This window comes from Heptranchias perlo, chromosome 1, assembly GCF_035084215.1.
Source record: "Heptranchias perlo isolate sHepPer1 chromosome 1, sHepPer1.hap1, whole genome shotgun sequence".
Lineage (NCBI taxonomy): Eukaryota > Metazoa > Chordata > Chondrichthyes > Hexanchiformes > Hexanchidae > Heptranchias > Heptranchias perlo.
The window spans coordinates 32898924-32912094 of record NC_090325.1 but is presented as its reverse complement, the minus strand read 5'-3'; the positions used below and the strand labels follow the sequence as shown (position 1 = coordinate 32912094).

Here is a 13171-nt window from a genome sequence, read left to right as displayed (position 1 = left end):
GATGGTATTAGACAGGAACTTTCAGAAGTTGATTGGGAGAGTCTGTTGGCAGGCAAAGGGACGTCTGGTAAGTGGGAGGCTTTCAAAAGTGTGTTAACCAGGGTTCAGGGTAAGCACATTCCTTATAAAGTGAAGGGCAAGGCTGGTAGAAGTAGGGAACCTTGGATGACTCGGGAGATTGAGGCCCTAGTCAAAAAGAAGAAGGAGGCATATGACATGCATAGGCAGCTGGGATCAAGTGGATCCCTTGAAGAGTATAGAGATTGCCGGAGTAGAGTTAAGAGAGAAATCAGGAGGGCAAAAAGGGGATATGAGATTGCTTTGGCAGATCAGGCAAAGGTGAATCCAAAGAGCTTCTACAAATACATAAAGGGCAAAAGGGTAACTAGGGAGAGAGTAGGGCCTCTTAAGGATCAACAAGGTCATCTATGTGCGGAACCACAAGAAATGGGTGAGATCCTGAATGAATATTTCACATCGGTATTTACGGTTGAGAAAGGCATGGATGTTAGGGAACTTGGGGAAATAAATAGTGACATATTACAGAGAGGGAGGCGCTGGAAGTCTTAACACGCATCAAGGTAGATAAATCTCCGGGACCTGATGAAATGTATCCCAGGACGTTATGGGAGGTTAGGGAGGAAATTGCGGGTCCCCTAGCAGAGATATTTGAATCATCCACCGCTACAGGTGAGGTGCCTGAAGATTGGAGGGTAGCAAATGTTGTGCCTTTGTTTAAGAAGGGCGGCAGGGAAAAGCCTGGGAACTACAGACCAGTGAGCCTGACATCTGTAGTGGGTAAGTTGTTAGAGGGTATTCTGAGGGACAGGATCTACAGGCATTTGGAGAGGCAGGGACTAATTAGGAACAGTCAGCATGGTTTTGTGAGAGGAAAATCATGTCTCACGCATTTGATTGAGTTTTTTGAAGGGGTAACCAAGAAGATAGATGAGGGCTGTGCAGTAGACGTGGTCTACATGGACTTCAGCAAAGCATTTGACAAGGTACCGCATGGTAGGTTGTTGCATAAGGTTAAATCTCATGGGATCCAAGGTGAGGTAGCCAATTGGATACAAAATTGGCTTGACGACAGAAGACAGAGGGTGGTTGTAGAGGGTTGTTTTTCAAACTGGATGCCTGTGTCCAGCGGTGTGCCTCAGGGATCGGTGCTGGGTCCGCTGTTATTTGTCATTTATATTAATGATTTGGATGAGAATTTAGGAGGCATGGTTAGTAAGTTTGCAGATGACACCAAGATTGGTGGCATTGTGGACAGTGAAGAAGGTTATCTGGGATTGCAACGGGATCTTGATCAATTGGGCCAGTGGGCCGATGAATGGCAGATGGAGTTTAATTTAGATAAATGTGAGGTGATGCATTTTGGTAGATCGAATCGGGCCAGGACCTACTCCGTTAATGGTAGGGCGTTGGGGAGAGTTATAGAACAAAGAGATCTAGGAGTACAGGTTCATAGCTCCTTGAAAGTGGAGTCACAGGTGGATAGGGTGGTGAAGAAGGCATTCGGCATGCTTGGTTTCATTGGTCAGAACATTGAATGCAGGAGTTGGGATGTCTTGTTGAAGTTGTACAGGGCATTGGTGAGGCCACACTTGGAGTACTGTGTACAGTTCTGGTCACCCTATTATAGAAAAGATATTATTAAACTAGAAAGAGTGCAGAAAAGATTTACTAGGATGCTACCGGGACTTGATGGTTTGACTTACAGGGAGAGGTTAGACAGACTGGGACTTTTTTACCTGGAGAGTAGGAGGTTAAGGGGTGATCTTATAGAAGTCTATAAAATAATGAGGGGCATAGATAAGGTCGATAGTCAAAATCTTTTCCCAAAGGTAGGGGAGTCTATAACGAGGGGGCATAGATTTAAGGTGAGAGGGGAGAGATACAAAAGGGTCCAGAGGGGCAATTTTTTCACTCAAAGGGTGGTGAGTGTCTGGAACGAGCTGCCAGAGGCAGTAGTAGAGGCGGGTACAATTTTGTCTTTTAAAAAGCATTTGGACAGTTACATGGGTAAGATGGGTATAGAGGGATATGGGCCAAGTGCAGGCAATTGGGACTAGCTTAGTGGTATAAACTGGGCGACATGGACATGTTGGGCCGAAGGGCCTGTTTCCATGTTGTAACTTCTATGATTCTATGACTGGTCAGGTGGGCGGAAAAGAGGCAAATTGAATTCAATCTGGAAAAGTGTGAGGTAATGCATTTGGCAGAGCAAACAAGGCAAGGGAATACGCAATAAATGGGAGGCTACTGAGAAGTGTAGAGGAAGTGAGGACCTTGGAGCGCATGTCTACAGATCCCTGAAGGTAGCAGGACAGGCAGATAAGGTGGTTAAGAAGGCATACGGGATACTTTCCTTTATTAGCCGAGGCATAGAATATAAGTCATGATGTGGAGATGCCGGTGATGGACTGGGGTTGACAATTGTAAACAATTTTACAACACCAAGTTATAGTCCAGCAATTTTATTTTAAATTCACAAGCTTTCGGAGGCTTCCTCCTTCCTCATTTACCTGAGGAAGGAGGAAGCCTCCGAAAGCTTGTGAATTTAAAATAAAATTGCTGGACTATAACTTGGTGTTGTAAAATTGTTTACAATAGAATATAAGAGCAGGGAAGTTATGCTGGAACTATATAAAACACTACTTAGGCTGCAGCTTGAGCACTGCGTTTCGTTCTGGTCACCACATTACAGGAAAGATGTAATTGCACTAGAGGGGGTACAGAGGAGATTTACGAGGATGTTGCCAGGGCTGAAGAATTTTAGGTATGAGAAAAGATTGGATAGACTGGGGTTGTTTTCTTTGGAACAGAGGAGGCTGAGTGGAGATTTAATTGAGGTGTATAATATTATGAGGGGACCTAGCTAGAGTGGATAGGGAGGACCTATTTCCCTTAGCAGAGGGGACAGTGACCAGGGGGCATAGATTTAAAGTAATTGATGGAAGGATTAGAGGGGAGCTGAGGAGAAATGTTTTCACCCAGAGGATGGTGGGGGTCTGGAACTCACTGCTTGAAAGGGTAGTAGAGGCAGAAACCCTCAACTCATTTAAAAAGTACTTGGATGTGCACTTGAAGTGCCGTAACCCACAGGGCTATGGACCAAGTGCTAGAAAGTGGGATTAAGCTGGTTAAGCTCTTTATCGGCCGGCACAGACACAATGGGCTGAATGGCCTCCTGTGCTGTAATTTTCTATGATTCTATGATCGGGAAGCATTTTAGTCAAGTTTTGCTTTAGGGGATTAAATGGGTAATGTACAGTCCATGATAGATAGGCTGTACATGTCTTTTTGTTGTATCTCTGCAGTTGCAACTGGATATTACCAGGTTTAAGTCCAAGCACTGAGCTGTTGCTGAGTATTTGAGGTTTTTGTGTTGTTTTGTACTGCATGAACAGAGTTCCTTGAAAGAAGATTGCTGAAGGGACTGGGTAATGCAGTGGATTGGACATTGGTCTTTCATATGATACTGATGGGTTTCCTCTGTTGGTTAGAAGAGTCCTACATGAAATGGGTTTTTGGATAATTCCTAACCCACAGCATAAAACTGCCCCTAATCTGGCACCAAATAAGCAGTCTCATTGAAAGAGACCAACAGAATGGCTGGTGTAGGAAATGGAAAAATATTCGATTGGCGCAGTAGGCAATGCTGTTCTGAGGTTAGTGGTGAAGCACATTGTTGGGGCAGAGTCAGGACAGCTTTACTCTGTATCGAGCCAGTGCTTTACCAGAGATGGGAGTATATGATGCCATTTCCTAACCCCACTAGCACAAAAAAATTATTAAAAAGAAGGAAGCTGAGTTGTCACAACACTTAAAAACTTTTTTTTTGATAGGTGGACGTACCATGAATTCTTCAACAGATATCGAGTCCTAATGAAGAAGAAGAACATAATATTGAATGATAAGAAAGAGACCTGTAGGCGGCTTCTGGAAAATGTTGTCAAGGTAATGGATACATTTAAGGGCAAGTTAGATAAACACATGGGGGAGAAAGGAATAGAAGGATATGCTGATAGGGTTAGATGAAGTAGGGAGGGAACAGGCTCGTGTGCAGCACAAACATTGGCATGAACCTGTTGGGTGAAATGGCCTGTTTCTGTGCTGTGCATTCTATGTAATAGCCCTTGGCTGTTAGGCATTGGGCTGGCACCAAATTATCTAGCAGTTACATGGGTAAGATGGGTATAGAGGGATATGGGCCAAGTGCAGGCAATTGGGACTAGCTTAGTGGTATAAACTGGGTGACATGGACATGTTGGGCCGAAGGGCCTGTTTCCATGTTGTAAACTTCTATGATTCTATAATTAAAGATTGTGGGGGAAAGAAAAGAGCTTTCTGTCAATTTTGCCATGATAAGGCCTCCAAACGACATCGTAGTTTTTTTATGTATGTATTTCATAGAATCATAGAATGGTACAGCATAGAGGAGGCCATTTGGCCCATCGCGCCAGTGCCAGCTCTTTGAAAGAGATATCTAATTAGTCCCACTCCCCTGCCCTTTCCCCATAGCCCTGCAAATTTTTCCCCCTTCAATTATTTATCAAATTCTCTTTTGAAAATTATTTTTGAATCTGCTGCTACCACTCTTTCAGGCAGTGCATTCCAGATCATCATAATTTGCTGCCTATAAAAATTTCTCCTCATCTCGCTTCTGATTTTATGCTGCCCTAGTACTGATGGTATGACATACTATTCAATCACTCAATAAAAGACTTTGTTCCGTTTTGTCAGGATCCTGATAAATTTCAGTTTGGACGGTCCAAAATCTTCTTCCGTGCTGGTCAGGTGGCATATCTAGAAAAACTCCGAGCTGATAAGTTCCGAGCTGCATGTATGATGATACAGAAGACCGTTCGTGGCTGGTTACAGAGAACTAAGTACAGACGGATGAGGAAGGCTGCCATCACTATACAGAAACATGTTCGGGGTTATCAGGCCCGCGGGTAAGGGCTGTTCTCGGGATTTTATTGTGTCATTTGGGGCCCATCATACATGTCAACCTGGAAAAGTAGAAAAAGCTGACCAACAGCTTCAAACAAAAAAGGACCCTGATTTTAAGGCTATGACATGAAAACAATTAGTTAACACAGGCTTTGTAACTTTTTTAGGTATCATATTGGGGGGGGAAAAAAACATAAGTAATTGATGGCACATTTCTAGGAGGTCTGGGGTCTACTCCCCAGAAAATGTTTAATATTAAGATGGTGTATTCTTGTTAATTTTAAGGACTCTTACACTTCACAGTTGACAATTTCAATTTAAAAAAAAGTAAAACAAAGTAGCATTTGGATTTTCACCAGAGCATCACTTACCTCACCTGTCACAGTCGCACATCAACTCCATTCTACCAAAGTTCACAGAGACACCATCCCCCATCCAATTCCTCACCCTTTCACAGAGATTTCCTCCTCCTCCAACCTTCCCAGTACATACTGGCACTCTTCTCCCTCTTGCCCTGAATTCAACCTGGCACTTCTTTTCCACCTCAGTTAATGCTGGCATTCTTTCCCCACTCATGTCAGTTAATGCTGGATGCTTCCCTCCCCAATTAATACTTCCCTCCCCTCTCTTCCCCCTCCCCCCCCGATAGTTAACGCTGTCACTCTCTCTACCTCACTCCCAAAGGCACAGTTCCCGGCTGTCCTTTTCCCTTTTGCCCCTTCATTTTCCTCCTATTTCCTCTGCTCACCCCTCTGCTACAGTGCTGCATCTACCTGAATGTTGTTACTTGGAGGGACTCTGGTCACTGAATACTGAATTTCCTCTCCTCATGAACATTGTTGGCAACATCATGCAGACGCCAGACTATTTCCATTAGGTGGTATTGGGGAGGCATGATGATTTTTGTCAGCAAAAGCTGAAATTTGGCGTCTATGCACCATGCTATAATATGACAATGTCAGTGCAGCTTTAAAGTCACCACAAGGTCCCCTCCATGGATGTGAGCATTTGTGGAAATCTTATTATTCAGGATGAAGGCCAGAAATAAGCCGAGAGAAGACTTTTATCCCATCAGCCTGGGTTGGATTCGAGCAGTGATTAGAACCCACCACACGTTTTGTTTGATTTATCTTTAAGTTTCTGGGAGTTCTAATGCAAAGCTTTGTCATGGAAAATAAAATGAAATGGGGCAGAATTTGATTGGGTAGACTGTGCTTACCCTATTACTTGATGGGCCAAAAATAGCTTTTCTGGTGATAGCAGCAACTCGTCGAGGCTTTTTCAGCAGCACCTCCTAAACCCATGACCTCAACCACCTAGAAGGACAAGGGCAGCAGGTACAAAGGAACACCATTCCCTCCAAGTCATACACCATCCTGACTTGGACATATATCGCCATTCCTTCATCGTTACAGGGTCAAAATTCTGGAACTCCCAACTTAGCGGCATTGTGGGAGCACCTTCACCACATGTACTTCATAGAAACATGGAACACAGGAGCAGGAGTAGGCCATTTGGCCCTTCGAGCCTGCTCTGCCATTCAGTAGGATCATGGCTGATCCTCTATCTCAATACCACCGCGGTTCAAGAAGCAGGCCCACCTCCACCTTTTAAAGGCAACTAAAGTTAGGTGATTAAATTCCAGCCTTGCCAGAGAATGAATAAAATAAAATGTTGTAGTTGAGCAAAGATGTGCCTCTTATCCCCACCACCCCAAAAAATAGAACCATTTTCATGTTCATCGGGCCCTTCATTTTCTCATGGTAAACCCAAATAGTGTTACTACTTGGCTATAGTGTTTAGAAGCAGCTGGGTTTCAGATTGAACAAAGTACCAGTACTTTTACCTGACCTCACCTGACCCCCATTATTTTGCATCTCAATATAAATCAGATTAAGGAGCTTAGGTAATGCAGTGCTTTTTGTTTCTGAGCCCTGAGTTTGAATCCAGCCCAAACTAATGGAATGAAAGTCCCTCTGTTTATAAATTGAAACTGTCCCTATGTGAAATAAGTTTTGGGTCAGTCTCAATCTGTTCCCTAGTGAATATGAACACAGCACAAAAGAAGTCTCTAATTCAGCATGAATTGATAACTCCATTCAGCAAAACCCCAAGGTGTCACTGTTTCTGAACATAGGAACAGGCGTAGGCCATTCAGCCCCTCGTGCCTGCTCCGCCATTTGATAAGATCATGGCTGATCTGTGATCTAACTCCATATACCTGCCTTTGGCCCATATCCCTTAATACCTTTAATTGCCAAAAAGCTATCTATACGGGGCTATCTGTATGGGGCGAGGTTCAAATTAAAACTCTTACTCTGACTCTAACCACATGCTGTAACTCATGTGGGACTCTCTGGTGTTTATACTGGGCGCCATGAGTATTGGTATCCTTCACGTTAAGAAGCATAAAACTTCTCTTTCCAAAAACTTAATAAATAGAAACATGTTTTCCAGCCAGCTTTTTTCCTCCTCCCCTGAAGAGGCTGCTTCATGCTGAGGTGCAGTTCCCTGAGCCCCAACAGCCCTCTGTTACTTCACCACAAGGCTGTTTGTTATGCTTGGGTCTAGAGAGTAATGTTTTGCAGGCTATTTGACTGTGGGTAGCATCACATCGGAGCCTGGTCTGATTAAATTACTTGTGTCCTAATAGTTTTGAGTAAAATAACAAGTTCCAGCTTATAGGCACATTAACCGTGTGCCTATATTTAACAGATTGGCTTCTTTAGCTGTTGCTTCTTTCATCCACATCTTTGTTATGCCTTTTAGAAAAAAAATTCCCTCACCTGCTCCTCTGAAGGTGCTCCCTCATGCTGGGGTACAGTTCCACAGGTGCTAGGAACCATTCTTTATATGTGTTCCCAAACAGCAAATGCAAGCAGGTTGTCCCACTACAAGAAGCATCACAGCTGTCGAAAATATTGTACTCATCCGACTCGCCACACTTTTCTGCAGGCTTTCAGGAGAAGGAAATTCGTAGATTTATTTTTTCCCCAGTTCTAGTCCAAGGGTTCCAAGATTAATTGTAGCGCCCCTACTGTCACCCTGCCTGGGAGGGACTAACTTGACATAGGCTCAGAATTAAACGTGGCCCTTCCTGGTCTCTCTGGGTAGTACATTTACTCACTGAGCTTTCAGAGAAGTTGGCAGGGTGTCAGCCTTGACTCAGTCATAGCGCTCTTGCCTCTGAGTCAGAAGGTTGTAGATTCAAGCCCCACTTGAGCACATAATCTCGGCTGACACTCCAGTGCAGTAATGAGGGAGTGCCGCACTGTTGGAGTGCTGTCTTTTGGATGAGATATTAAAGTGAGGCCCCGTCTGCCCTCTCAGATGGGCGTAAAAGGTCCCATGGCAGTATTCAAAGAAGAGCAGGTGGTTTCTCCCCAGTGTCCTGACCAACACTTATCGCTCGACCAACATCACTAAAACAGTTTAATTCGTCATTTATATCATTGCTGTTTGTGGGACCTTACTGTGCGCAAATTAGCTGCCGTGTTTTCTTGCATTACAACAGTGACTACACTTCAAAAGTACTTCTATGGCTGTGCGATGTACTGAAGTCATGAATAAGGTTGCCAACTCTGGTTGGAGGCATTCCTGGAGGTTTGGCCAGGTGATGTTCTGATCACATGACTATTACAAATGTTATTGCCGTTACCTTATAAAGGCTGCGTCCCCTGTAGTTGAGAATCTTTGCTTGTGGTTTTGCACCAGCAACTGTTGTGCGAGAAGTTCCAAGAACCAGGAGGCCACCCGTGGGCGGGGAAGAGGGGAGGCCGTGGGCGGGGAAGAGGGGAGGCCGTGGGCGGGGAAGAGGGGAGGCCGTGGGCGGGGAAGAGGGGAGGCCGTGGGCGGGGAAGAGATTTACAGAGGGAAAATCAGAGATGGGAGGAACCTCAATTCCACCATTAACTAATGGTAACTCACTGAAATTGCACTGATAACTAATAGTAAAGTGGTAACACTCAGATTCCCCTCATAACTAACAGTAATACAATAACTCACCGATAATCTATATGTAACCGATAGTAATAGATGTAATGCTCAGATATCCTACCTGTAATTAGTAGTAATTCTATAACCTGCTGATAGTTACCCTGAAACCATAGCCAGAAATCCCCTGCACTGCACAAGGTGCGATGAGGCTCCCTCATTGATGCTGCTTTTAATAGGCCCTGTCTCTCTCCCTATCTCCTTGGACTGTGTTTCCATGTGAAAGTGACAACTCTGAACTGGGATCCTCAGTCAGAGCTGATCTGTACTTTGGCTTCACACATCAAAATCGGCTGGTACAGACCGACCTGAACCAAACCGAGAGGGCAGCGAGCTCAAAGCTTGGGACAATTCTCACAGGGCACATCATCCTAAACTCAGCTCAGCACCAACATTTCTAAACCACTCCCTGGGCTCAGTCTCAAAAAAGGAGAGCTTTCATAGAATTATAGAGATTAGAACACAGGAGGAGGCCATTTGGCCCCTGGTGCTGGCGTTCTGTCCTGTATCCCCATTCCCCCCCCGTACCAGATCCTTTTGTATTCCTCCTTTTCAAATATTTATCCCCTTCCCTTTTAAATTAAGTTTTAGTCTCTACTTGAATAGTCATATGTGGTGAAGGTTCCTACGGTCTAATAGCCTTTAGTTCAAGAGCCTGCCTCCTCTCTTTCCCCCTTGATTCTGCCGGTGAGAATTCAGCCGGTCAAGGCTCTCTGCGGGTGACGGCACGAAGCGGGGTGGGGATGTGGGGGTGCGGACTGCGGAGGGAAATTTAAATCGCTGATTTCCCCCGCTGCTAGAGGCAGCGCTCGGGATTGGAATCACCGATTTCAGGAGACTCCCGGTCACTCCAGGAGAGTTGGGAACCCTAGTCATGAAAGGTGCTATAAAAATGCAAGTTTTTCCTTTTGGTTTCTTTCCTGTAACTGTAAGAAGCTAGCGGTGAGCTTTGAGATTTTTCTTTAAAGGATGTATTTTAAGATGCATTGGGTCATATACGTCGATTTTTAACAGCAAGCTTGATTTGGCTCTTTATTGTTTCTACTTTCTGTTCATCTTCACTCATTCTTTTCTCATTCTAAGGCTGGTGGACTTCCTACGGAAAACAAAAGCCGTGATAATTTTCCAGAAGCAGTACAGGATGCTCGCTGTGCGGCGCGAGTACCTGCAAGTTCGCAATGCGACCATTGCGATTCAGGCTTATACTCGTGGAATGTTTGTCAGGAAAGTGTACCATGAGGTAAGGTCTAGATTGTCAAGTAAAACTAGGTTCTAATTGTCAATGTTTAAGAAGGTTGGGGGGGGTAGGAGATGGAAGTTTGGAAAGGGCTGTTTTTAGCCTGGTTACCCAATTGGTGGATACATCCTAAACCAGAGCATCAGGGTCCATTAGTATCAGTAACTTGAGATATTTGCAAATTGTGGAACATGGATTTAAACTTTATACGTGACCTTTGAAGCGCCTTGGTGCATACCTAAGTGGTCTACAAAGTTAAGAAGCTTTGACAGTCTGTTATAGCTTTTATATTCTCCACGTTTCCTATTATTTTCTATTTTGTTAATCTTGTAACTCGCATTTAACTACTCCGTCTATTTTTATTGAAAACCCACTCTGCCTTGACTGCCTCAGGACTACCTCATTAAAATTGTATTTCTGATTAAAACACTTTTTAAGTCACTCAGAAGACTCCTGCATAAAGTTTGACTTGTTCGGGTTATTTGAGTGACGGATAACACTTATTAAGTAATAATTTTAGGTGGTAGAGGAAGGTGGGAGTGCAGTAGGAGGTAAATCATTCACATTCGTTGCAAGTGAACATGCCAAAATAATGCATCTTACTGCAGCGCTCAGTGTTATTGGGGTGGTTAAATTTTAATTGGAAACAAAAGTCACAGCAATAAATGTGATCTGTGATACAGCAACCTCATTACAAAGCCAATCCCATGATGATGGAAAAGTGAAGAACATCAGTGGGATTGTGTGCACTGTCATCTGGACTGACACTTCTGAACCTTGAGAAAGATGTTGAAACTCATTCAATTCTTTATAATGGTTTCATTTTAAGAGTGTTCATTCCCTTCTCCTGTAAATGAGTACTTCAGGGTAAGGCTGTGCAATTCCATATCCGATTTTTTTTTTTAAACTAACACTGACCCATATTTACTTTATATTTTTACTTATTTACGATAATTTCAAGTTTGCTGAATAAGGTTGGTCACTTGATTGAAGCTGCCATTTTTATTTTATTTTATTCTATTCTATTCCCCTTTGCTCATCTCCATTTTTGTTTTCTTTGTTCCCCTTCACTCTTCCCCTGAAGGCACTGAGAATTTCTGGGGTTACTGTTCCATAGACACTGACAGGTCTCCAAAATTTGCCCACTGATCACTGTGTGATCCCAGATAGTAAGTGCTGGCAAAATTAAAATGAGCCCAATCCTTCCTATCCTCACTGTTTACCAGGGTCACTGGACAGCAATGGAGTGGACTTTGTCTGATTTCTTTCCACTCTCCAGTGAAGGGGTGTTAAGGGCAATTATATTGGCCCTACAGCTAATCTAACTTAGATCAACCGGATCAACAGAAACCAGGGATCAAAGCTGAGGTCTGCCTGGTTTGTATGACTCAGTACCACAATAGGCAGTGCATTTACCCACTGAGCCATCATTGGGGCTAAATCTGCCATTTTAACTGCAACACTGTCTTATAGGGAGGCATGGTTCCTTAGTAAATGTGTTAATTTTAAATATGTTGCACATTTCTCCTGTTTTTCGTGAGTTTTTCACATACCAATAAAAAAGATCTTTCCCTCTAGTACAGCCTATAAGTATTAGGCTGTTAGCAACAAATAAAATGCCCGTGCTCACTATGAATTGGGTAGAAACTGTCCAAACTCATTTCACATGCACAAATTGGCTGCTGCTTTTCCTATGTTATAACAGTAACTACATTTCAAAACTACTTCATTGGCTGTAAAGCGTCCTGATATCCTGAGGTCATGAAAGGCACTATATAAATACAAGTCTTTCTTTATGGGACTCACACAGCCAGTAGGAAAAGGAGACTAATATCCTAGCAGTCCAGTCTGGATGTGAACCTCTTTCTCGAGGTAAACGGATTTTGGCTCATCCAATGCACCTTCCTATTTTTAATGGGTTTTTGCCTCAACCTATGGAAGGGGAAATGACTGTTCTAGGAGTTATAGGTATGAATCCATAACCTGCTATTCTGTAGTGTGAATGTGTTGGGAGATGTACCTTGCTGCCCTGTTCCGTGTAGGCTGTTGAGTTGTGCGAGGCTTTTTCCTGATGTTTCTCTGTTGCCTTATACTTTCCACAGTTGCTACGGCAGCACAAAGCCACTGTTATTCAAAAGTGTGTAAGGGGCTGGATGGCTCGAAAGAGGTTCTGCAGGATTCGCAATGCGGTCATCTATCTCCAGTGCTGCTACCGGCGTATGAAGGCGCGTCGCGAGTTGAAGAAGCTGAAGATTGAAGCAAAGTCTGTAGAACACTACAAGAAACTCACCAGCGGGATGGAAAATAAAGTGGTTCAGCTTCAAAGAAAGGTAGATGATCAGGTAAGAATGGCTTCCGTCTCCTCTGCAAGTTCAATGCAAATTTATAATGTGTTGTTACACAATAGTTTGACTAAATAAATAATGCTCCCACTTATATAAGTGAATAATAATCAGGGCCGCTGGTTTACAGTGACTTTTTAAAAAAAAAAGTCAAATTCCAGTTTTAGATTTTTGGAATATTTACCAGGATCACTTTCTGCAATTATATGTATTTTTCTGTGAAAACAGCACATCGTTAGTTTGAATAATGAATGTTAATTTTTCACCCTGATTTTTCTCTCCTTCCTGCTTTTTCTTTAAGGCAAGGTGGCCCAACAATCTCCCTGTACCTTGACCCACTGACCAATACTGAATCTGAAGAGTTAGACCCCATTGTATGTGATGACTCCGGATTTTATCTCTGCACAACATTAAATTAATCAATAAGAATCACAATGTATTTTCCAAAATTATGTAATTCCAGACCAACAGTCCGTAGAATACAACCCAGGGTTGGGGGTGGGCTCTTGCCCTTCATCTGTGACCCTCGACAAAGTTCCTGTTCCATTTTGGTTCTGGGTTTCCATTCACACTCATCGTCTAAGGGATGTTGCCAGAGCTGGAAATCAGCATCGTTCCCTTTCATTTTGCTGTTCAG

General features: G+C 43.4%; 1 protein-coding gene across 1 annotated transcript in view; it reads left to right on the top strand.

Moving 5' to 3' along the window:
* myo5b (myosin VB) overlaps positions 1–13171 on the top strand; it is a 260378-nt gene that overhangs the window by 180876 nt on the left and 66331 nt on the right. The window contains exons 18-21 of the mRNA XM_067983571.1: positions 3855–3966; positions 4753–4964; positions 10039–10195; positions 12295–12534. Of these exons, the coding sequence (XP_067839672.1) occupies positions 3855–3966; positions 4753–4964; positions 10039–10195; positions 12295–12534 (721 nt within the window). The remainder of the gene's footprint in view (positions 1–3854; positions 3967–4752; positions 4965–10038; positions 10196–12294; positions 12535–13171) is intronic.